Source organism: Mustela nivalis (assembly GCF_964662115.1).
Source record: "Mustela nivalis genome assembly, chromosome: 3".
NCBI lineage: Eukaryota > Metazoa > Chordata > Mammalia > Carnivora > Mustelidae > Mustela > Mustela nivalis.
Window position 1 is genome coordinate 52,132,316 of NC_139022.1, and position 26,116 is coordinate 52,158,431.

Sequence of the window (26,116 nt, forward strand, 5' to 3'; positions counted from 1 at the left end):
GGACTCATGAGGTGTTGGCTGAGCAACTGAAGGAGCGAAGGAATGACAAAGTGTAATTCTTACTTCAGTATATAGAACTATGTCAAAACAAAGACCGAATACCCTGATTTATCTTCAGGTGTCTTATTTACTGCTTATTTTCATCTGGACAAGAAGGGGTGGGGGGAGGGAAATACTAACCACCAGAGTTTTTAGCAGTTAGAATCAATAGCTATTGACTCTTCATTTGCTTATAAAGCAGCCTCTGAAAAATCCTCAGATGGTTTGTTTTTATCCTTTTCTGGCTGGTGCAGGGCTTTCATGTTCTAGCCCCAAACCTAAATAAAAATACACAATCTACTGACCTGGGGCCATCCTGCAACTTGTCCTTTGTCGTCTTTTGAAATCAGAGTTTGAGCACTCTGTATTGAAAGAAATTTCTTTTATGTATCTTCTACTTCATTTATTATAGGAGATCCTCGGGATATCATAACTAGTGAAGATTATGACAATACCAGATATAACAGTTTTCTTAGGGCAAGGGCACTGCTGGGATTAACCTCGAATACAGCTTCCACACACAAAATACCACTCAGACCATTCAGCAACCAAACCTTTGGCAGCACCCCCTCCATCCCGCTCCCACTCCCTTGAAACCCGAATGTCGAGGTAGCATGTAAAGATGACAGCATGAACAAATTCATTGCATGAGGAACTTCTAGGAGAAAAAAAAAAATTGTCCTTTGTAGCATGTTCACTGGAAAACACTGGGCTCATGGTTGTTTTTGTAAACCTTAAATGTCTGGCTACTTAGAAGTGCCTTGACACTTGAATGCGTGGGCATGAATTTCCTAGTTAAAAGAAAAAAATTACTGAGGTAATTAGCAAAGAGATTTTGCCAAGTTCTTTTCTGTGAGCTCTAAGAGTTAACATTTATTTACATGAGTAATTCGCTCTGCTCTTATCAATCTAGTCAATTGGAAAATATCATCCGCCTTTAATGTCACAGAAATCAACGCATCCTATCTTAGAATGAGGAAATAATTAGCAAACAATTTCTTTCCTTTTTAATATGTGTGGCATTGTTTTCAGGGTTCTCATTTACAAACCAATGCACCATAAACTTATTCTGGCTGGAGGTGTTGAAGTCTGTTTCTCTGCCCAACAAATGTAGAGGTGTGCACGTCTATCAAATCAGATACCGTAGCAAAGAGCCACCTTCACCAATTGGTCGCTCTGACAGGGTGAGGGGTAATGGAGCAGCGATAAGTAGTGCATATCGTAGATTATGGGATAAGCATTTGCACTTTAGTTTAGTGGTACAATGCTAAACAGTCAAGAGGACTAGAGATACTGATAGTCTGCAGATGACAGGCTTCATTTTATATGTTAATAGAAGGAAGACTTCTGATAATGGTGAGGAAATTTACCATAACAAACGCATTCCCTTTACTGCACTCTAGCATGGCACCAATTAAGTTCAACTGTATGTATAATGTACTCTTAATTCCTAACTGTGCCAAGAGGGCCTAATGTGAAAAATATTATATAGTCTTACACTTTACAGATCATGAACAGATGGAAAAAATTATGTCAGTCGGTAAAGAAATTCACATGCACTATAACATACCTCAAAATGGTGCTTCCGTGGATTTTTTTCTTTTAAAAAATTATTCAAGTTATCTTGGGTGAAATTTAGTTTCTACTTGGGGTTTTCTGTAACCTTATATATGTAATTCATTTTAATTTATTCCTTCTGCAGAAGTGAATGTTTGAAAGTACAGGTAACCTTGTAATGAGTAAAACTGATAAGAGGCTCTGTTCCCATGAAGGGGAATTATGGAATGATTATTCACTTTTTGCAAGGGTTTGTCACAGAGCAAGCTTTCCTAAAGCATTTCAAATTTAATTTCATTTACAAAACACTCGTTTACACACAACCTTTCAGGAACAAATTCAGTGAGGAAATGAGAGGAATAGTCATAATAAGATAGAGGCCCCTTTCACCACTAACATTTATGCTTGCTTTCTCTCTCTCTCTGTACCCCTTGCAGCGCTGATAGCCATCGGCCGGTATAGCATGACGATAGAGACTGTGGATGTCGGATGGTGTAAGGAAATTACAGATCAAGGAGCCACCCTCATTGCACAGAGCAGCAAATCCCTGAGATATCTGGGGCTGATGAGATGCGATAAAGTAAGAGTTATCTCTCAAATCTGTTTTCTGTATATCAGTGTAGGTAATAGCTTTCTAGCATACTCTCTCTCTCTATATATATATATATGTACAAATGTGTACATGTACATACAGGTACTATGATAGCTACTCATCGCAAGATGCCTGATTTTTAAAATGAATCTGAGATTATTTTTGCATTTCTCTGCTTGAAAATGAATTTTGTGCTTAGGCAGAAAGGAAAAGCAGTCATACACAGTCAAATTAGATTTTGGCCTCCTCTCCCTAAGTCCACGAACCAAAATTAAAAATGTTTGCATGGCACACAGCAATGTGCAGGGTCTAACAGTAAAATTCTTTTCTGGGTTCCAAGTTTCCTGCAAGAATAAGGGGGAAAGAATGGTGCCAAATTGGTTTTTCGCAATTTGAAGTGTGTGATTTCAGTGTTCAACATCTATGTATTCCAGCCATCTGGGGGCAAGAAAGGGCCAGGGAGGGGATATTATGTGGGAATTTGCACCTTTCCACACTTAAGATGCCACTTTTAGCACATGATGAGAAATGGTCCCAAGGTCCCACTGAAGGTGTGTGGAGCTAGCCAGGAGATGTGGCTGTGAGTTTGGGAAACTGTGCTACATTTAACATGGGGCCCTTTGAAGACTAAGAAGAAAAATGATAAAAATCTGTATTGATCACCAGCCACTACAGAGGTGCTTTCTCCCCTGTTACTTCCGTGTCTCCCCTGTAAATTTAGAAGTGTGTATCTGTGAAATGCCAATAGAGTATTACCCCCACCTTAAAAGACCACCAGAGATGTGAGTCAAAGCCAATCAGCAAGGGTCGTTTATTGCAGGTTCGAACCTGGACCTCTGCGCTGCTCGTTGCCGATAACGCCGAGAGGTCCAGAGCTGGGTTGGTGCAGGATTTTTATAGACAGATACAAACAAGTTTCGGGTGGGGCTGAGCTGATTGATTGATAGTTTGAACAGGCATACTTGGCATCAGTGGATTGGGTCAGGGGACCCCGCGCCAAAGCAAACAAAGCAATCTTAACAGAAGCAGAACTGGCCGGTTAGCCCACGCATATCTGCACTGCGAAGGGGGAGAAAATGGAGGCTCAGAAAGACCAGGCACTGGCCAGAGGCTACTTACCCAAGGTCTGACCCCAGGTCTTTGGAATCTGCGTGGGGGTCATGGCACACCCTGGGTGCAGTCTTTGGGCACAGAGATGGCTTTCTCGGGGAAGATCCACCTCAGATACTTGCTCAGAACTTGCTAGCATCTTAAAATAATTTACACATGTGTGCTACTTTTGCAAATGGTGATTAGGGACAAATCTAGCAAAAGAGAGTGAAACTAAATATATATTTCTCTCCAAGGACATGCATTTTCTAAATGTAGCATATTTGGGGGCAAATAGGAGAATGGCCCAAATCCTTTGTGTGCTATGTCATTTTTGTTAATTGACCTAGTTCTTGTCTCCAAATGCTTTAAAATCCCAACTTATACTAGGCCTTTGCCAGTTAGTTATGTTTAGAGAGAATTTACTATATATTCTCAGCCGAGCCTAAAAAGCTGACTGACTTTGTTACTAAGCAACAGCACTGAGACCCAGGGGTTGCAAGTTTCCGTCAAATTTCACCTGATGCTACTACTAACCCTGTCACTTTAAAATGACTTCCTTGAGGGGCATCTGGCTGGCTCTGTCAGTGGAACATGTGACTCTTGATCTTCGGGTCATGAGTTCAAGCCCCACGTTGGAGACAACTTAAAAATTAAATCTTTAAAAAATTTTTTTTTCTTTTTAAAACAAGTTAAAGAGTAGACAGAGTATTCTAGAAACACTAAACAATGACAACAGCTTTGCTCAGTGTCTGCCAGAAGAAACTACTACCTGAGTACTCCCAACCAAGGGCACCAAAATGTACGTGTTCAAAATGTATCTGCATATCCACGAGCATTGTTAGAAATTACCATATTTCTAGTCCACACTCATTAGATTTGTTGAGGTCAGCTCCACCTTCAGAGATGAGTTGTAGAAGTTTATGTTCCAGTTAGTACTGGAGATTATTCTAGACATATCTGCTGACCAGCATCTTGCTTATTTTAAGTGAAGGAATAGATCCTTTTCTACCCACATGCAAATTCTCCAAAGTGAGATGGGAAGGCTGTTCTGGTTAGTGGTATCCCTGACACTGTAGTAGTCCTTTCCTCAGGCGGCCTCTGAGTCCTTTCTCCAACCCGTGAGCTGCTCTATGAGCTGCTGGCTCTAGCACCACCCTCTCTGCCCTTAGCCGGCTACAGAGCAGCCCAGCTCCGAGGCATGCTGGGTCCAGCCTTGCTGCCTGGCGTCCCTAGGTTTATGCAGCTCAGAGCCAGACACGAGAGGTTCTGTGAGGACGGAAGAAGTTTCCAAACCACCCACAAAGTGCAAGTAAAGCCTTGCACATAATAGCCTGTTTGTTGATTTAGTTGGTTGGAAATCTAGAGTTAAGTAGCTACTCAGCTTTCAAAATTTATGTTATGCAATCTATCTCCAGATTTTAAATTTTTATCAAGACTCAGAAAGACTTGAGTAGCAAAGAGGTTAAAATAGCTGAGGGCATGAACTTGGAGGCCAGAGTTTGGGTTCAAATCTGGCCTCTGCTCTCTGTAGTTTCATCTTTGGTTGTTGCCTACTCTGTGCCTCTGTTTGCTCATTTGTAAAATGACAATAATGATAGTACCTATTTTGTAGCATTGTTGTGAGCATTTAAATAAGTGAACATATACCAAATTCTTAGAATAATCATGTTTGTTGTATATAAAATGCTCAGTGCTACTGATTATCCTTATCGATGTCATATTAACCTGTGTTTTGATATTTGAAATTTCCAAATGAGAAAAAAATTGTACTGTTGTACAATTTTGAAAAGAAATTAAAAGAAAAGAAATTAAAGAGAGAAAATATAAACTGAGATTAGAGAAGACATTACCCTTCTACTTTTTCCTGTTAAATTTAAAATTAATAGTATTATTTTCTGTACTAAGATGTCAATATTTACATTTTCTACACACTTGACGAAGGGAAACTAATACCTCCCGGAACATTCTGTATTTAGAACCAACTTACAGACCTGGGCAGAGGGATGAAGAAAGATTTGCAGTGGGAAAAGAGGCTGAGTTGAAGATAAGACAATTCAATAAGCAGGGAAACAACAACAACAAAAAAGTAATAATAATGGAGAAAAATAAGAATAGAAATAGAAAACACAGAGACATCATGATCAAGATATGGAGAAAAAGACCCTATTATCTATCTCAGTGTGATCAACTGTGCCAACCAATAATTAAGAACACAACTGGTTTGGGTCTATCGGCCTTCTCTTTGTAACCTAACCAAATTTGCTAACTATTAATAACTCGCCAACTTGAGTTCTTCCCCTTTCTGCACCAACTGGTGACAGAGGAGAGGCAAGAGGCCTTGACAATCTACACAAGTAACCCCCTTGTCAGGAATGTTGTCGCTGGGATCCTGCTTTGGGGAGAGATGGCGTCAGTGATGTCTGTGTGTCCCAGGCTTGAGTTCTGTGATCCTGTGGTTCTGTGAAATATTGAGGGCAAGTAATATTTTCTCTCACAAGCAGCCAGTTTCATTTGGGGCCACTTATATTTAATTTGGAAGCTGTATTTTACCAAGGTTGAGCTTTTTTCCTCACTTGGGCTTTTGAGATATTGAAAGAGTAACAAAATGCATTTGTTGTAGGAAAAGGTGTTTTCCTCTGTCTCCCTCTTTCTCTCTTTCATTTGGTAAACAAAGAACAGAAGAGAAACATTCAATGTATTCTTCACAGTGAAAGCAACGTATGCTTAGATTGTCAGACAACGTCTAAGCTAAACTGCAGTGAGTGTGTCTGGCCACAACATTGGTGACTCCCATGGTGGAGTCCTCCAGCCATTCCTCAAACGCAGCATTCCCTGAGCACTTGTAAAATTAGGAAGTGCATTAAGAAGCCCATGTTTGAGAAGCTGTTCCGATTGCTGGATGGATAAGCATGTTAGAGGCATTACTTTGAGTTTTAAAGCCGACGCCACTTAATCTCCTAAACTTTAGTGCATTGTAAGAACCAAGAGAAGAAAACGCTGTGTGAGACGGCTTTGATGAATTGGGGTGAACTTATATTCTTAAAGACTGTTCAAAGGCTTACTTGACCTTGGGAATTAGAGTTGACCCGAAATCACCTATCAACTTAACACACATTTATTTGGTGATTTAGTTAAAACTGCTTGTATAATCAACGGGACTCTAATAAGAGCGATATGTTGACTCTGCTTTCCACGATTATAGACATTCGATGGCTTTGGTCATAGAAATCATTTTCAGATCTTCAGAATAAAATATCCTTTAGAACTCTAGATTCCCTATAGATCCATTTCTTCTAATAATATGATATTTTCCTTTCTTACAAGGCAGTTTGGATGGAGAACAAAACTGAAAAGGACAAAAAACAAATCATGGGAAAGCTGTAGGGCAAATGGAAATGCAGTGTTCAAGGTTAATGAAAAATGTTTGGGGTAACAGGGTTGATGAGAAGGGAGGGAGCCCAGTGGCATGGCACTGGCTGAGAAACCAGACCTCGCCAGAGGCAGCCTGGCTGGTGTGGAAAACCTCGGTGATAAAATGTCGTGGTGGGAACCTCTGCAGTGTGTGTTAATACAGAAGTTTGGAGACAGCGGGCCTGAATTATGAGCAGCGAATAACATCATAAATGTAGCAATTCTCAAATGCCAAACCCTTGTGAAAAGCAGTTGGATGGAGAAATGCTGGAGCTTTTAAAAGCTCCCTTTCACTCTCTCTCTTTCTCTCTTTTTTTAACTTCATGCAGAACTAATTTTATACACTGTTCATTTGATTTGAAAATGCCAGCGTCTGGGGTATCATTAAAGAGCGTTATTGAGGGAGCCACTCTTGGCAAAGCATTTTGCTTAAAAATGCTTATTTGTTCTTATGTCCCTGCAGAGTTATAGACAGGAAGGAGAAAGTGTGCCTCGATTTACCTCATGCTGCTCCTCTGCCTGGAGCAGGTAGCTTCTGTCAGGAGGCTCCTTCTCTTTGGCCTCTAGAGGTGCCGGGAGGGTCGTGGGGGCCACATTACTTAAGGAATAGACATAAATAGATTTTGAAAGGTCCACCCCAATGTCCTATGACCAAAGCCTCTTGGAATTTCTTTGATTTCTAGTTGACATAAATTAGAATTACACAGGCGTGAAGAGTCCGCCCAGAAAAGATCAGAGAGGCTGCAGGGGGAGGAGAGGCCTCTGTGTGATCCTATTGATTATCCAGCTGCCTTCAGGCCAGGGGCCTCTGTGAGGCTGACTATTATTGATCCACACCATGGAAATAATCGAATTAATTCATTTCTCATCAAACTGCCATTGCCGAGACCAGTTTCTCCTCACCTGCTCCAATTCCTGAAGTACTTAGTTGAGGAGTGAAATAGATTATTTCTTTCAGTAAGAAAAGATTTCTTCAGGTCATAATAAATTCTTGTGTTCACACAGAGTTCCTCATTTAAATGGTAGAAAGATTTAATCAAATCAATGAGAAGCCAACACAGAAAGCAAGTAATAGAAACCAGTCATCTCCTTAAAGCCAGAAATCTACTTTACAACCTTAAAATATCAAGGGCCAACTTTAGTGTGCCCCATTTAATGTAAAAATATTCAGGGAAAAATTGACCACTGCGTTTTTCAGGAAGTAATTATGGTAAGAGAAAGCCTCAACCACCTAAATATTTCTGTGGAGAAAATGGGAGTTTTTATCAGCTTGTTTAGGAGTCAGGAGCAGGAAAGCCCTATGGGGAAAATAATATAGGACTCTGTAACTAATACACAGAACTAACTGGAAAAATCAGTTTAAAGGAAAAATAATTTGTGGGGCTCTGTGTCCAGAACTGTTTTGGTAGCAATTCAGCCATGAAACAAAGTGTGTACCTGCGGGGACTCCCCGCTCCCCTGCAATGCATGCACAGCTGTTTCCAGACTGCCCATAGCCAAAACTGACAATCGAAAATTTATGCCTTATCAGTGAAAACAAAAACAAAAACAAAGTATTCTGTCCTAATAAGGCAGGAGTGGTGTTGACTGTATTTGACTGTGCCATCCGGGGCCTGGGAGACAGGACCATTACCCGGACAGCCCACCGTCGTGTCCTCAGAGGAAGAGGGAAGATGAGAAATGGTGAAAGAGCCTGGCTGGGCCTCGAAAATCTGAACCTCAGTCCTTCCCTTGAAGGATCAGCATCTTGTTCCTTTTGCTGATAAAACAGTTTCTCCAGGTGATTTTCGCATAGGAACACTTTAAAACTCATTTTTACAACTCTCTCCTGATTATTCTTGGTAATTGAAACAGAAAAACACATCAGCTGGAATTCAGAGGTTACCTCGCAACCTCAAAGCAGCCAAGCATTCCCACCGCCGCCTCTTCCCGTCCTATTCACCCAAAAGGCCTTCCCTGTGTTTCGGTATTAAGGCAAGAAGCACAACATGAAGCTTTACGGCAGAAGTTAAACTGGTGAGCACCGGTGTCAGACTGCTGTGTTTTCAGATTCTACTAACTTCACTTTACTGTCTGTGGGATTTTGGACAGCTTACTCCCTAAAAGCCTCAGTTTCACCGCCTGAAAAAACTGCAATGTATTTACTCCATAGGGTTGTTCTGAGATTAAATGAGCTATTGGCACAGAGTGCTCAGCCCAGTGTCACACATGCTGTAAGCCCTCAGTAAATGTCAGCTGTGACTACTACCGTATTTATTCTCATATACATATCTGTTCTGGAACCTTGTGTGTGATATTTAACCATGACATGAACTACCTGGTTCATAAGATTGTATCCATGAATATAAATTCACATGCTAATATCTTACAAAGAAAAACTAAGCCCCGAGACGTAGCAGTTCTCAGGAACAAGTAGAATCTATTTTTTTCATACTTAAAACCCATTAAATAGCACTCATACTTATAAAGGAAGAAGAAATTCAGAGACCGGTAGGTCGCAGTCCTTTCTTGTGAACAGAGTAAAGACTTGCCAGGTTCGATGGCCACACAATGTCCAGGCTGAGACTTGTTTGGTTTGCTTCTTCAGGAAAATCGACATCTCCCCTAGAACCTTTTAAGGGAGTGTGCTGTAAGTAACTGCTTCTATTTTGTTCACTTCTGTTACGGGATTGATGTATAGTGAAATCTTTTTTTTTTTTTTTAGAAAGGAAGGAGAGGGTCTGCTATTCCCCAGATGCTGTAGGGTGAATAGAATATTATGCTGGAGTTTGCCTGAAGGCACCCAGGAGCGTCATTGCTTTGTAGTAAATAATCTCCTTGGAACTTTGATTTGGCTTAAGTAATTATATGAAAGAATTAGGTTTCAGGTTTATATTATTTTTCTAATTTAGAAGTAGAAAAGGTAACAGCAGTTTCTTAACAAGGCTCAGATTAGATCCCAGAACTCCTAAGCACCTGACTTCACAGTAGAAGCAAGGACAGCTTGCCGTGGCTTAGGAGACTGGGGGATGACTGCCCCTCTGGAAGGAACTGGCTTAGCCTGCATGGGAGACCCAGCCATTCAGCAGCCGGTTTGCAGGGAAAATTTTGTTTGGCAAGTAGTTTTTCAAGAAGAAATCTAAACTCCCTCCCCTGCCCCAATAGTTATCATATATTTTGTCCTTTTATTCAAGATATCTCCACTGAGTCGCTTCCTGTGTTCCAGTCACTGTGATAGGTGACAGGTTGAAAAAACAGTGAATGAGACAGTCCCTACCCCATGGAGCCCACAGCCTCCTGGGGGAAACAGACAAGCAAGCAGGCAATTACAGTGTGTCCTGTGAGTCTGCAAATTAATTGTCAGAAATGGTATCCCAAAGTATATTTCCTTTGCATAAAGAACCTTGCTTTGACCCTGCATCTGCCTTCAGCCGAGGTCCTCTGCTGTTCTGTTTTCCGCCACTCTGCTGATTCTGCTCTTCCCAGCATCACCAGTCACTTCCTCATCACCACATCCAGTGGCCACTCTTCTGTCCACAGTTTGCTTCGTATCCCAGCTGCATCACTGTGGTAACCATGTCCTCTTTCATGAGAATGCTTTTCTCTTGCCTTCAATGTCACCATGCTCCTGGCTTTTCTATTTCCATCTCCCGGGCTGCTTCCCTCATCTGTGAAGTGGAAATAAAAATAATACCTCTCCTGTAAACTATGGAGAGGATTAAATGAGTTAATGTATGGAAAGTTCCTTAGCAAGCAATAAACATTAGCTCTTATTTGCTGTGACGGTGAATGCTTACCTTCCTCGTCCCCATCCCTCTCCTGCTCATTTGAATATAAGATCCATGGATTTCTGCTTCTAGGTTGTCTTGCCAGAGCCTGCCACAGTGGCTGGTACATAATAGTTACTAAACAAACATGTATCAGGGGCAGTGGGGGCAGGGGGGATGGGCTGTGTTTCTCTTCTGCATTCTGTGTAGCTCCAAGGTTCTGAGGAGGCTCTGGAATGACAGAGTGAGCAGGGGGCCTGGTCCTTACGTCTAACTTCAAACACTTTCATTGGTTCATTCATTTAGTTTACTTATTTGGTTTGCTTCTTTGTTACTTTGGTTTGCCGAGGTATTATATAGCTACAAGCAAGTTTGAAAAACATTAGCTCCCACTTCCTTCTAATAGTTTTATAGATTGTAAGGAGTAGCTGGAGGGGCACCTGGGTGGCTCAGTGGTTAAGTGTCTGCCTTTGGCTCAGGTCATCTGGCGTTCTGGGATGGAGTCCCCCAGTCAAGCTCCCTGCTCAGCGGGGAGTCTGCTTCTCCCTCTCGCTCTCCTGCTTCCCTTGTTTGTGTTCTCTCTTTCTCTCTCTCTCTCAACTCTGTGTCAAATAGATCAATAAAACCATTTTAAAAAACTATCTGGACAGAGGGGAAAAAATGACTAAGAAAGATGATACCTTGGATTTAATACCAGTTTTTGTAACTGGGGGATTCCGAGTGTAGCCAAAAGCCCTTGGGGCTCGGGAGAGTCACAGATGGAGTCCAGGCATCTGTTGTATGATTGGACTCCGATCCCTTCAGAGCCTAACCCCAAAATGCTCTGATTTATGTAGAGTCTCTCTTCTGAGCACCAAAAATATCACCTGTTTTCAGGTTTTCTCATCTACAGATTTACAGATCACTTTTATGTAGAATAAATTTTTGTTGGTAATAAATTTGTTTTAGGAAAACAGGTCACCTCCATCAATTCTACCTGATGGAAACAGCCGTTTTTAGAAAGATTTTTTTTTTCATTAGGTGTCCACCGGTGATTACCACTGCCCTAGGCTTTATGTAAGAAAATAAAAACTGAAATCAAGAAACCCATTAAACATAAAAGAAAAGACATTTTTAGTTCTGAGAGTCTTCTTTCTCGATTGTGTTTTTCAGCTTAACTTGAAGAGTTGAATTTAGAAACACCCAGATGTGTTCTAAAAATACATTGCACTTACTGCTCAGTTAGTGACTACATTAATTATCTTATTAGGGCCCAGTGTTTCTCAAATAGTCAGTCTTTCGCTGAACCATTTAGAGCTTTGCAGATGACTCCCCAAGTGGCCTTCTCCATTCTGATGTCCCACACAGGTCTGCTTTGGTTCCCATCTGTGCCACACGTGCAAATCTATACCCAAGAAAAGAGTGTAGATTTGTGTCATAGGTCAATTCCAAGGCCAGTGGTCTGTGGCTTCTGAATGGACGACACGAGGCTATACATAGAGCTTACACTTGACTTGAAACATCCTCCTTGGTGGAAGATTGCTTGGTGGAACAGGGAATGAAAATGTCACTAATTTCTCTCTCTGACAGTCTGGTTGTCGGACTCCTGTCACACTCATCTCTCATTAGAGGCTTCAGGTTGGCGAGCCCCGATTCTCAACTTAACACTGCAGGCGTTTCTGTGATCCTCGTCCTCCCAGGTTCTTTGCTGCTTTCTCGCTGTGCTAATTCAAGTGAATAGAAAGCAATGCTAGTGTTAACAGGCAACCCACATTTCATGAAAAAGAGACAGCATGAAGCCAGGCCTGTTGTGATATTGACAGAGCATAGCACTTCCAATCATTGCAGATTCTGAAATGGAATGACCGTATTTGACAAAGTTGACTGAATTTATGAGCCCGCCTCGGTCAGCTTCATTGCACTCTCAGTATCTGTCTCTTTCTATGCTTTGGGACTTTCAGATGAGTTTTTTGCCACCCAAGAGTGATATTTCTTACCTCTCTCTGTAAAGAAAAAAAAAATACGTCCTTAAAGACCTCAGGTCAGTAGTACGAGTTTCATGCATGAAGCGTAGTGCATTGTGGGTGGCCTATAATCGGTCAGTTGACTCCCATCTTCAGCAGACGGCCTTTAGTCTCCAATAAGATTATCTGGTTTTCTTCTTAAAATTTTATTAAATATGTAGTCGTGTATGCCCCATACTTCCACCTCATGGGTGGTCCCTTGAGGAAGCACCGCCTACACCCATGCGACAGCTTTGTTTAAGGGAGGCTTCCCTTTCATCAGCTGTTGGGAAGGTGAGAAGGTGACCTTATTTGACTGTGCCCAACTAGAGTCCCAGTACTGATCGATGCTGAAGGAGAGGAAACTAGTCTGTTTTTACCGCATTCAAAAAAATGTACCTTTTGAGGCACCTGGGTGGCTCAGTGGGTTAAATACTCTGCCTTCAGCTCAGGTCATGATCTCAGGGTCCTGGGATCGAGCCCCACATTGGGCTCTCCGCTCAGCAGGGAGCCTGCTTCCCTTTCTCTCTCTCTGCCTGCCTCTCTGCCTGCTTATGATCTCTGTCTGTCAAATAAATAAATAAAAATCTTAAAAAAATATATACCTTTTGTTTCACGTAGTGATGAGTATTTGTAAAATGATGGACTAATAAGCTGTAGGAGCGGCAGTTTCTTTCTCCAGAAGCCCTGACTCACATTAATGCAGAGGGCAGTGTGGGAGGCAAGGGCGCACTTGTTATCTTTAAGTGATCTTAGTTTATTTAGACCTTGCCTTCAGATTCCCAAGAGCAGAAATTACCTGTGCCCCTCTACAGGCTCTTCAGTTGAAAGCTACAGACCAGTAGATGTCAACTTGAGCCGCACATTGAAATATGGAATAGGGGTGTGCTGCAGGAGGCGAGGGAGGGCTTTAAAAACTACTGGTGTGTGGGATCCCCTCTCCCAAGATTCAGATACAGTCGGTCTGGGATACGACCTGAGTGTCAGGATTTTTATTTTATTTTATTTTTTTTTAAGATTTTATTTATTTATTTGAAAGACGGAGATCACAAGTAGGCAGAGAGGCAGGCAGAGAGAGAGAGAGAGGGAAGCAGGCTTCCTGCGGAGCAGGGAGCCCGATGCGGGGCTCGATCCCAGGACCCTGAGATCATGACCCGAGCCAAAGGCAGCAGCCCAAACCACTGAGCCACCCAGGCGCCCCGAGTGTCAGGATTTTTAAAAGATCTTCAGGTGATTCTAGTGAGCAGTTGGGCTGAGATCCACTATATTCTTGTTTGTGTTCGTGGTTGCAGACACAGTTTAACTCCTCCCAAGTCCAGAAACACATATCAAACATTTGTTATGTATGAGTTACTGTGGAGTTCATGGAGAAGGACATTGGTTTGACTGAGAGAGGCGGAGGGAAGGAAAAGAATGGGAAGTTGCCTGTAGAGACAAGGAGAGGTGCTTTGGCTCACACCTAGAATGATTTTCACAGCCCTCACCAGTCTGGGGAAGACCCTTTCTCTTCATTGTGGGCTCTGCCCACAGTCTGTTCGTGCCTACCAAGCTACCGCTGTATCCTCCTCCAGACTTCTGGGAGGCTTGGCTTTGCCGCTGAAGAGAAAGGTGAAGTGAGAGAGTGCAGTCACTCCCAATTTTTGGTGTTCTGGACCTTGTGTTCTAACATAGAGCAGCATCAGCGGGACACAGCACATCACCCAAACAGGGACATGACAAGTCCTGCTGCAAGGGAAGGAATTGGAATCCCTGAAGAGAGCCTGGCACATGGTGTTGGCTGTGCAGGGTCCCAGGAAAATCAATGTATCATCTGCTGTTTTATTCTTTTCTTAGTATCCTATTTAAAATATTTTAAACTGCACTGAGATGACTCATCTCATTTACATGGAAATCTGATGTATTACTAGAATTTACATTACCCTCATTTATCCATTTTGATAGTGCCCGTCTTGGGGCCAGTGGGCACTTGCTTAAAGAGCAATTGGGCCTCATTTGAATATGCATTGTCCATGATGACTTTTGCTACACCTTGTGAATGCCAGGTTCCACAGATAACCAGTACAGTTTCCCAGAGAGCCAAGAAAGTCAGAGAGAAGCAGATTCTGGAGGTGGATTGCCCGACAGACAACACTCTGCCTCTGGGCCGCCAGGAGTCAGCCGCTGGGGCTGTTAGCAGTGAGTGACATTGCCCAGGGAGTCTGTGAAGAATGACAGACCAGCGTGAGGGCAAGAGCCCTGAATTAGGAGAGAGGAGTTGAGTGTGCTATTTGCAGCCCCTTCACAGATGTGCTGTGGGTTCCTTACTTCCCCCTGCAGATTGAGGGGTTCATTTTCTTCACCCTCCTCTCCTCAGAACAGAGCCACATGAAACAAGATCTACTTCAGTTATACCCTTGAGTTTGCTAGGTGAGCTGGAGAAACATTGCCTTAACAAAGCTTACAAAGTAAGGGACAGAGTGGAGTTGTTTTCCGGGCGCACAAATGGGTTTCCTTTCTTCCCTGAATAATATGTGTGAATTTGACACATACGTGCACAGGCTGATGCCTCCTTGTCCTTCAGAAGTTCAACTAAATACCACTTCTTTCGGAAAGCCTTTTCCCATGCTCCCAGAGAAGGCTGGGTGCCTCTGTCCACAGCCACCTGCACTTCCCCTAGAAAGGGCTTCTCAGGCTTTGCTGTGGCTGTGTAGTTGTCAATTTTCCCTGCTCCCAGAGGACAGGGGCCATATCTGTCATGTTGGTCATTGTACCTCTGGGACACAGAAAAATGTTTTGATGGGCCGGGGACTGGAGAGAAAGCAGTGCCTGTTTATGTCATGGGCCTGTGTGCCCTGCTAGGAGGTCCCTTGTATGTCCTGCAGCATCATTACGTCTCTGTCATGTTTCAAAGTCTTATGCAACTACAAGTCCACAACAGAATATTCCCCAAGCCATGTGAGATCCATTAGAATTTACATTGCACAGAGCAGCCATTTTGAAAACATTGTACAGAACTTTGAAATATATTTTTATGTAAATTTAAGTCATTTTTTGTCATGTAGATGTAAATTGAACGTCAGTGAATGTTTTACTGGGGCAGGTGATCGGTTAGGTCCCAGTCAGGCTCTGTTATCTGTATGCCGGGCCAACACGGCACAAGGCAGAGAACATTTGTGTTTAGGGGTCCTGGATTCAAATCCTGGCTCCTCTATTTACCAGCTGCATGACCCTGTGTGAAATACCAGTTCTTTCTGAGCCACAGGTCACCTGTAATAAGGAACATTAATGTTTATATGCCTGGAAAATTGTAAATGCTCATTGAATGCTTTTCCCGTTCCCTCCATGCTAGGATGGGGACATGCTTTTGTTTTGCCTTTATTGGGCATTAGGATGAAAAATGAGCAAGTTATGTTCAAGTATTTTGCCAAAGTAAACCATGCTGAAGAGAAGAAATGTGTTTGATTTGTCCCCTACCACATGAGTACTTAATTCTGTTGAGCACAGTGTTTCTCAGTGGAGTGCATTGGCCAGTTTGGGTCACAGAATTTTTCCTTGTCTGAGACTCTACCAGGAGTCACTCATGATTGCTTGAGTATTACTTCTGTGCTATCTGGAATGACAAATCCCTAACACCACCATGATGACAAAATCAACAACAATAAAAAGTTCCTCAGGTTGCCATTTTCCCCCAGGTAACAGTGAAGACAGAATTACAGAAGCCCAAAAAATTACAGGAGATAGCATTGTTCTGAGTCAGGAGATGTGCCCACAGTTCCCCTTCCACCACCAGATAACTGTGATATGAGAAGGGACCTTAAATGTCACAGAATTTCAGATTCTTCTGTGGGGCCCTCCTGGGTCTACCATGCTAAGCAGGGTGCTGATGCCGTAAGCAAAAGCATTAAATCTTCTGAACCATGTGGGTTTTTGCAAAGTTTTGGAAACCGGCTCATATCTAGTGACCATAAACATCTTTCTCGGTGTTATCCAACCAGTATAATGTGTCACTAATCTCCAGTAAGGAAGGCTACCATCATTTAACTGAAGCACAGCTTGGGTATTTCCTGAGTACTGCCTGACAGCAGCATGACCCAACAAAAATGGCTGAACCACCATCATGAGCTACTTTGGTCTCCTGTGTAAAACTTTTGGAAACCCCAGGGAGGGTGTATCTGGAAAGAGGCACCCCGAGATGTCACATGGAAAGGAGAGTAGCACAAAGAATCACCTTGGGTATGAGCTTCAAAGGACGAAAGGAGTTTGGAGCCGCCATAATGTCAAGACTTTAGAGACTGCCATCACTGTAGCTGGAACAGTCTGGGAACAAGGTGAGCTTACCTCCACAACGTCTGGCGCAGTACTTACAGGTGCTTCTGTGTTTACTCAATACCTATTCATAGAATGACCGCTGCATTAATTGAGCCAACAAATATTTATTGAGTCGTTACTAGGTGCTAGGCATTCGATAGGTGCTAGGGATTTGGCATTGAACAAAACCAACGGAAACTCCTGTCTCTTGAGCTCATAATCTAATGGGGTAAGAATACAGTGGGCAATGTACATAGGACTGAAAACAAAGGGATGACTCAAATACTCTTTGCTGTGAAGGAACTTTCAGTCTAGAGATAACACAATACATGTTATTGGTAATGGTATTTTCAGTAGTGGCCACTTTCTGCAGGGAAAGTTTCTCCATTTAGAAAAAAGTGATTTTTTAAAAAGTGATTTTAGGTGGGTTATTATATTCATAAGTGTGATTTTGATATACTCAGGTGTCAAATATTTCCTCCCTCACAAGAAACATGTCCTATTTTAAAAACATAAAGCAAAGAGGATATAAGAATCACATAATATAAATGGTTTCTTCAGCAAATTTTATCAGAAATAGTATTTTTTTGAACCGTAGGTATCATTAGGGAGCTACTTCAGGCTTGGGCTTACACATAGCTGGAACTTTCTGGGGAAAATTTTGATAAGGAGGTGAAACAGCAGTGTGATGGTCTAGATAAATTAGTTCAGCTGAATCTCGGAAGCTCTGAAGGTTCTCTCTTCACCCTTCCATAGTAGCAGCAGCAGTAGAATGAAACTATGGTGTGATTTACCTTAATTAGCATAGCAATTTACCTCACATTTTCAAAAAGTGCTAATAGATGTTAACTCAAAATAGATTAAAATACCAGACAAATTGCTACTACCTTGAAAAGAGTTATAATAATTTTGAAAATGTAAATTATGGTTATGCAGTCTTTGGAGAGAACTATAAAATCCAATCTTTCTTATATTTAAAAAAAAAAAAACGTGGTACACACTGTTTTCCCTTTAATCACAGTAATTTCTTCAAATGACACCAGTGCATATTTCTTTAGGAAGATAGGCTGCATTTTTCAAATCTTCTGTGTAATATAGGAGTTGCCATTGATAGTTTTCAGCAAGAGGAAAAGAAATTGAATACAGAAAACCAGGGATCATGGGGAAATTTTAAAAAATTCATCTACGTTCCTTTTTTATATTACACACATTTTGTGAGTTGGAACAGAGAACGGTTCTTTTCATTCTAGCCAGTAGATTTGTGCATGACAAAATGTCTGCAGAAATGCGTATGTAGGCGTAACGATTTAAAATGATTTGGACCCTCCTGGTGTCTTACACCGAACTCTTTCTCTAAGACACCAAAGTGCTTATGGATTCTATACAAAGAGGTGAGCATAATTTGTACTTCTGAGGAGTAAATGAAAATAACTTTAGTATAAAATTTGTCACACTCTATCGCCAGGAGACACTATAAGGAAAAGATAGAACCCTCCCTAGAGGGAACACATGTACTTCCCCTGAATAGCTTCTACCCAACAAAGCTCCAACATGGAACATTTGCATTTTCCCCTCTGCTTTGTTTTCTAGAATTTACAGAGCACAGTTAGCAAAAAGATTGCTTAGAAGACATATTATATCCGCAGAGGATTATTTGTTCTGCTTTTCATAGAGCCATATGAAGCCAAGTTACTGTCTGTTCTCGCTCATAGCCTGTGAAAGCCAGAGAGTTAATATACTCTGTATTCCCAGGTACAGGTAGACATTACTTAATGCAAAAGAAGTAGGTAACATGAATTTTGGTAAATCAAAGGATGTATAAAAGATGTTGGGAGAGCTGAAAAAGTAAATTAACCTCACCGTGGACGACTTTACCAAGTGGCCAATTATCCCCTCATCGATGTGCATATCATCACATATCAAGTTTGCTTAGGGTGAATTGTATCTATATCCCTGTAAAACAGTTATCCCATAGAGATATTTTCTGTTTTTAAAAATTGGATCTCCAAAACAATTGCCCGTCAGTCGTAGGTAGAGGACTTTATATGGGCCCATGTGTAGATTAGAAAAGATACAGCACCAAAGCCTGTCCCCATCTTTAGGGTGGGTTTAAATGTCTTTTCTTCTCCATTCTTCATCGTCTCTTTTCAGGTAGCTGTTCCTTGAATATCAAGTGGCTCGGACCACACTTTCTTCCCTTGCGATGCAATGTAGATTTTCTGGGCATCCTCTCTGACCAAGTGACTTCATTTCTTTCTTAATGGGAACTGCATCCTTACGGGTTTGTTGATGGCAGGAGGGAGGAAGGTAAACTAACAACAGAATGGGGAGCATCAGGTGAAGAAAAGGGAGGATTTTTCCGAAAGTAGATATTTAAAGCCTGCACTGTTTTATTAAGGAAAGTTCTGGAATCTCTCACAGAGAATAATAAGATATAATAGATTCTGCTTGTATATGAAGTACGTTTTAAAGGTTCCTCTTGCCCCGTGATGATTTTATTTTGAACATTACAACGATTGTTATCAGAGCTCATTTCTGAAATATCTCAGAAATTGAACAATATTGAGCATCACTATAGAGAATTGGTCACCCTAACATATCATGAATTAATTGGTTATTGAGCTACCACTTGAGGACCTTTTTAAGTCAGTCACAATGTTAAGCATATCATTATACTTAATCCTTATAACAATCCTATTACTTAAGTACTTTTTTCCTGTGTATACAGTTGAGGAAACTAAATCTTGAAGAAATAAAGTGAAACCAGGGTTCTAGCCTGTTTCTGGTTGACTCTGAAGTCCATGGTATGAACCACAGTTGCCATGTTTCTTTTCCATGTTGAGTGCAGCTTGCTAGGCTTAAAGATAAAAGGCAGTCCCCTGGTCCCTGGAGGCTTATATTCAGGTGGAAGGGACAGGCAAGTAAAGAGATGATTGCAACGTGAGAGTGCTTACGTCAAGAAAAACCATGCAAGGTGCCCACCACAGGTGCACAGGAAAGGGGGTACCTACCCCAGCCTCTCTGGGAGATAGGCCTGCTTAGGGAAGACTTCTGAAGAAAGGAATTCCTGAGCCAAATAGGAATTCCCCGGGGAATCATTGGTCTTTGTGATTAATATATTAGTGTATGGCTTTGCCTTGCTTTGAGTTTCTATTTTTTCTTTATTATTTGGTATTTATTTTATCTTTCATTCACTAATCACTAGGCCTGACTTATGGGACACAAAAATGATCTTGGCTCTTGTGGATTGTACATTGGAGCAGGAGAAAGAGATATTAAATGAAGCAATTATAAACTAACTTTGTAAGTGCTATGAAGTCAGAGTGGGCAATGTCGAAAGAATAAATAATCCGGAATCCTTGCCTAGCTTCAGAAGGGGAGCAAGGATAGGGCAGTAGTCAGAGTCTGCTGGGACAATGACACTGAAGCTGAGAACTGAAGAACAACTAGGAAGTAGGCATAAAGAAGGGGTTTTTAGGGGAAAGTGGATTAAAAAGTATTCCGGGAAAGAGAATAACATGTGCAAGGACCCTGAGACCAGAAGAAACTTGGATATTCTGATGATCTGAAATTATGTCAGGTGACTGGAGTATCAAAAATATGCTAGAGAGATAGGCAGGGCTATATGGTACATGAGCTTTTATCTGTACTGTTATAAGCTGCCTCAACTCAAGCAAGACTTAGAGCATAAGTTTAAATTAAAAAATTAAAAACACTGCTTAAAAATCCTCGTAAGGCCTTCAGTTCATTTTCTCAACTCTATCTTGTATATCAGGTTTTCCTTTTTATTTAAGATTATTTTCTTCTTGTTTTTGAAAACAATGTTATACACTGTATCTATATCACAAAAAAAGAACTACATGGTTTGATTGAATTTGGAACGAAAGTTGATTTAAATACAAACAAGTCTTGAATAGAGAGGTATTCTGACAGATTAATTATCATCAATGCAATGTTGAAATATCAATTCTCAATTTAAAAAAAAAGATTATATATAACATAGTTTTCCAAATCACCCAGAAAACATCATGTTATTTCAGAAAAGTGCAGATGACTGAATGTCATGGTCATCATACTCCTAAACAGGCTTTCAAAGCAAACAGCAAGGGTTTGATGTTGTTTTAGGTTTTTCCTGGTGGTCCTGATCTTTTCCGATAATGGACAGACATGGAGAGGGAGCATAAAATTGTGTATCATAAGCACCTTCTTTCAGACCAGCTTACTCAGGATAAATGAAATATTGATGTATTTGAAAATGCCCAAGTGTTCAATAAAGATTTTAAATAAAGCTACCTAAAAGTTGTGGTTCTTAGGTTAATCATTTATTTATCTAAAGGATGAAGGAAGCTGTCTACTTCTGTGATATGAACTGCAATCAGCTTAAAAATAATTGACAAATTAATCCCTTCACAGCACAGCAATTGTAAAGGTGTTAGTTTTAATTAGGCCTGTCTGATTGCCTTGTCTAATCAAGAATCAAGGTGGTATCTTTGATGGTTAAGGTCTACTGGGGCCATCCCTGACCTGCCAGCCATGTATGTTTTAATTATTGATTCCTCACATTTCAGCCCTTTTCACAAAGGGACTTGAAGTTTGCAATACCTTAACATTTAAAGGAAAGAAAAATAAACATTTTCCTCAACACTTCTATCTAGAATCCTGTGGATCTTCTGTACCAAGCTGCAGTTTTATCCTAAAGAAGCTGTCGGGTCGATGATGAAGTCAAACGCACATAAGAATGCTATGGTACCACTGCCTCTCCTCCCAAGCACTAGCTTTTCCATGGGTATTGTTAAGCTCTCAGTAAGTCACCACCATTTGTGCTTCTAGAAAACACACTTGATTTCTTGATATCTCATGTCTTTTTCAAAAATCTCCAAATCTCCAAGGGTGACTGAACGCCAGTACTTAGGAAATCAGGAAGGTCAGACAAAAAGGAACACGTAACTTATAAAACGCTTTCTCATGCTGCTGAGGGTGAGGGTGAGGGTGAGGGTTCCCAGTGCCACCGACAGCGCCCGAGGACATGGGCAGCTGGTGGTTTCAGCGGTCCTTGTGCGTGACGGCAGCTCTTCTGTGGTTGCAGGTCAACGAAGTGACGGTGGAACAGCTGGTACAGCAGTACCCCCACATCACCTTCAGCACCGTGCTGCAGGACTGCAAGAGGACCTTGGAGAGAGCCTATCAGATGGGGTGGACCCCCAACATGTCTGCCGCTTCCTCCTAACACTCCTGTCCATGCGCACGTCCACTCGGATCATTCAGCAGGGTGGAGGGCAATTGGAGATCTGGGGTGGGTGATCCCTTGGAAAGGTTTTAACTGTTCCATGTCTACGGGTGTACCCTAGTGTGTGTGTTTGTGTCTTGTTTGCATACTGCATAGCATAAGCGCAACTGCTATTTGTTCCCAGGTGAGCTAGGAGTTATTTTACTTAAAAATTAAAGATTTCGAAAGCCACAGAACCTTTAGTTTTTAAGTTCAAAGGCTTATTTCTCTAAAGGAATTTTTTTTTTTTTACCATAAAACCAAAAAACTTTGGTCTATTATTTTGATCTTCTAATTACTGCTTCTTAAAGATGCCCCAACAGGAAGGCATGTGCCTTCTCTTTTGATGAGATAGAATCGTGCACTTCTCCTGATGATGAGCAGACCAGAAGTGATGTTGCACTAATTAGAAACCAGGAAACCAGTACTTTGCGAAATTGTAGGCATACCCACACATATAGGTTCTCACACCCCCTCCTCTACGTGTACATGAGCACGTGTGCATGAACTCCAGGGCAGTTTCTTTCTGCATCGTTTTCTGACAGAAGGGGCCTTCCTCCAGGTCCCTGAGGGAACATGTCATCCTCTGTGGCTCTGCCTCAGTCTACCTGCAGGAGCTGACTTGCTGTCTATAGGTGAGGTAGGGACTAGAGAAAATAAAGCCTTCTGTGAAGTTTTTTATGTGGAGGCAGCAATCTGAATTCCCCTGGCCAGCTCACAAAAGTTAATTATTCATTATTCTGCAAATGTGTTCTGTTGAGTCCTGAATATTTTACTTAAGTTTTATGTTAACATTGTATTAGGTTTTATTTCATGGATAGTAACTGGTCCAGATATATTTTAATGATATTTGGAGCTAATCTTAGCATTATCCACATTAAAGGCACCAATGTAATTAATAGTGTGCAGTTATTTTAAAAAGAAAAAACCTACAGATCATTTAATTATTTTTGTTAATTTTGGTAATTATGAAAATATATTCCTGAGATTTGGAGGTGGTCACATGAATAGAAGATTAATGAGTGAGATATAAGTAGACAATCTTTCTATTGATTTATCTTTTTTTTTTTTTTTTTTGCTTTGCTTTGGGCTTTAGAACAGGTTTTTTGGATATATGCATGTTATTTTTGAATAGTTCTTGTGCTATTATAAAGATCTATTGCTGGTTAATGTATGAGTTAAGAGAAAAATTAAGAAAATCTTTTCCTTAAGATTTTGTTTACACTCATCAGAAATAAGGATTTCTTTGTTTAAAGATTGTCAGCTTTCAGTTAAGACAATGTCTATCAGTAAATGAATATATGTTTTGATTTCACACATCTTTATAATTAATTCATAGTAGGGACTCAGGCTCAAGTAAACTTTCCTGTGTCTAGATTTATAATCAAGACAGCAGGGAGCCTTTTTAAGCTAAAGACTGATTATCTTTCATAGTAGAGCTAGACACAAAACCCTGCCTTTTGAGTTTGCTATTTATTCTTCCCCAATGTGGACATAACTGGTTTTTTGGTCTTTAACAGATATACCAGGTTTGAGTTTCACTTTCGGTAAGTCCCAATATGGTTAAAATGATACTAGCTATAAGAAACAAAATATAGCTTTACATTCAAATACCATTCACTTATTTATAATGACTCCTTTTTTGTAAACACTGTTTCCTTTGATTATGTCAACATGTTTGTGATGTGGCATGTTTTTTGCTTTTAATCCCAATCAGTTAAGAAAATCTAGTTAGTAAGCACCAAGGGTATTTTTTCCATCACTAAATAGGTTACTAATTTAATTTGAAAGGAATAAAATTTGTGTAAGGAAAAAAAAAAGCTGTTTATTATTAATAAAAAAGTTCTTCTTGCACATCAATTGGTATCATTTTCATATTCATTTCCCCACCACTGAAAAAATATTTTAATTCACAATATTTTAACTGGTTTTTAATCCAAAACTAATTTATAAGACAGTATGTATAGTAATAGTAGCTTGAGTGAATAAACAAAAGTTTAATTTTTATATATGTCACACTATATTTTAAATAGTTAAAAAAGACAAAAGAAGGGAGAGTCATTGATGATAGGTATGGTGCCATTTCAGTTCAAAGTTGTAATAATCTTCAGAGTGTTACAGTTCAGTTGTCAAACGGTTTCAGAAGTGTATAATTGATTTTTTTTTTTAATGTTGCATTGTTTGAATCTAAAATACAGCACTATAACATGCTTTAGCTTGGGGGGTGGGAGGGTGGGGGACTTGCACTTATTCCTTAAGATGTTGACTAATCCAGAAAGCCTGATGCAACATAACCTGGAAAACTGCTTTGGTATATTTGTAGAAATCTGTAGAAATATCATATCCAGCCTCAAAGCATTAATCTCAAAAAAAACAACCAGAAAAAAAAAAAAAAAAAAAAGCATCACCTTGAGTGATCCTGTGATGGTTGTTGAATGTGTTCTCATTAGATGCTTTGAAATGAGGCTTAAAATGATTTCTGGGCAATATAGAGTTTCTTGTTTTGCTTAGAATGTCATAAATACATGTGAACACATTTAATGCAGGGCTTTTTATCCTCTCCAAAATGTCAACAGTATTTTCAGAATAAAGACTATGAAATATATTGCTGTAGTGAAAAATTCTGGTCCTTTGTCTTTAATGTCTTTTTGAGTGGATAAAGGAAATTCACCCAGTTTGTAGTTTCTATATTTCCGTGAATCTTTTGACCTTGCAATGGGTTGCAATAAAAGAGAAACAAAACACTGTGTCTTTTGTTTTATTTTAGAGACAATAAATGGCCTCCCTGGTGTTGGCTGGGTGGGATGCATGCAGTGGCCCGTGTCCTTGTGTGTTTCACTCCTGACTTTATGTAGGTTTGAATAACCAGAATAATAAACAAGCCTGGGTTTAGGAGGTTCTAATTTGGTCAGTGATTACTGAGATAGATTAAAACCTTAAACAAGTGGTTTGTTTAAAATCCCATTCCCTGAAGACTCATTCATTTGCTTAGCCATTTATTCAATTTTTCAAAAGCAAATAAAATAAATATATTGAGTAAAAAACATGGGCCGGGCACTGGTCATTTAATGATAAATAAAACTCATTCCCATCCTCGAGTTTCTCATAGCCTAGCAAAGAGACATTCTTGAAATCTAGCAGTAACAGTGGAGTACAATAGGTGAAATAGTGGGCATAATTAGAGGGAACGCATAGGAGACAGTAGCAGCTTTGGGAAGGAAGAGCCTCACAGAAGAGATCCTTTTAATGAGAGTTGAAGGAATAGCAAGAATTTACCAAACTTGCTGTGGGAAGGAAGGGAGAACAACCTGGAAGATGGAAAAATGTGTGCGAAGTCATGAGAGTATGAGACAGCACAGCAAATTCAGGGTGTTTGAGGCAACCAAGTCAAGTAGAAGAGTATGTATTCTGTAGGGGCAGGGGGTAGAAAAAGCCTCGACAGAGAAACAAGGGCTAACCATAAACTCCTCTTCGACACTGGAGAGACGAGACTTTGTAGGAAAGGTCATTTCTTAAAATGTCTTGCCCTAAATTCTTTCAACAAGTAGAAATTTAAATGCAGGACTTCTATTTCTGTCCATATGCTAGAATTTCTGCTATGTAACGTCTAAAACTTTTCAGTTTTATATTTCGTATTTCATATTTTTAAGCCCTTTTCACTGACTAGACATGCCTGCAAGAAAGCAAAAGAAACCCCTTGTGACCAGGTACGGAATAAGAACATCAGTCTAAATAAGGGGTCAGCAAACGTTGGCCCCAGGCCAAATATGCCCTGATGCATATTTTTTGTAAATAAAGTTTTACTGGACTACAACTGCACGCATTTTTTTAATGTATTCTCCGTGGCTGCTTTTATGCTACAACAGCAGAACTGAGTGGTTGTGACTAAGGGCATGCAGTCTGTATTTTAGAAAATCTCCCATCCTGGATGACTCTGATGCAGGCTAAAACTTCTATCTCTAGAGAAGCCTAGAAACTAACAAAATATGGGAGACTATTGTTCACAAAACTTCGGGTCAGTGAATAACAGGGAAAGAAATCAAGAGTTCATCTCACATAAAGCCAGAATCCTGAAAGGCAATACCCTTTTACAAATAGTGAACAAAAATAAAACAAAAATTGAAGACACAAATAGCAAGGAAAA

General features: G+C 40.5%; 1 protein-coding gene across 2 annotated transcripts in view; it reads left to right on the forward strand.

Moving 5' to 3' along the window:
- Positions 1–24,714, forward strand: part of FBXL17 (F-box and leucine rich repeat protein 17) — a 503,519-nt gene extending 478,805 nt beyond the window's left edge. Inside the window, exons 8-9 of one of the 2 annotated variants that reach the window (XM_082723749.1) lie at positions 2,034–2,176; positions 21,793–24,714. In XM_082723749.1, the coding sequence (XP_082579875.1) occupies positions 2,034–2,176; positions 21,793–21,933 (284 nt within the window). In that variant the 3' untranslated portion in view covers positions 21,934–24,714. The remainder of the gene's footprint in view (positions 1–2,033; positions 2,177–21,792) is intronic. The other variant, XM_082723750.1, reaches the window with a different exon arrangement.
- The last annotated feature ends 1,402 nt before the right edge of the window (positions 24,715–26,116 follow it).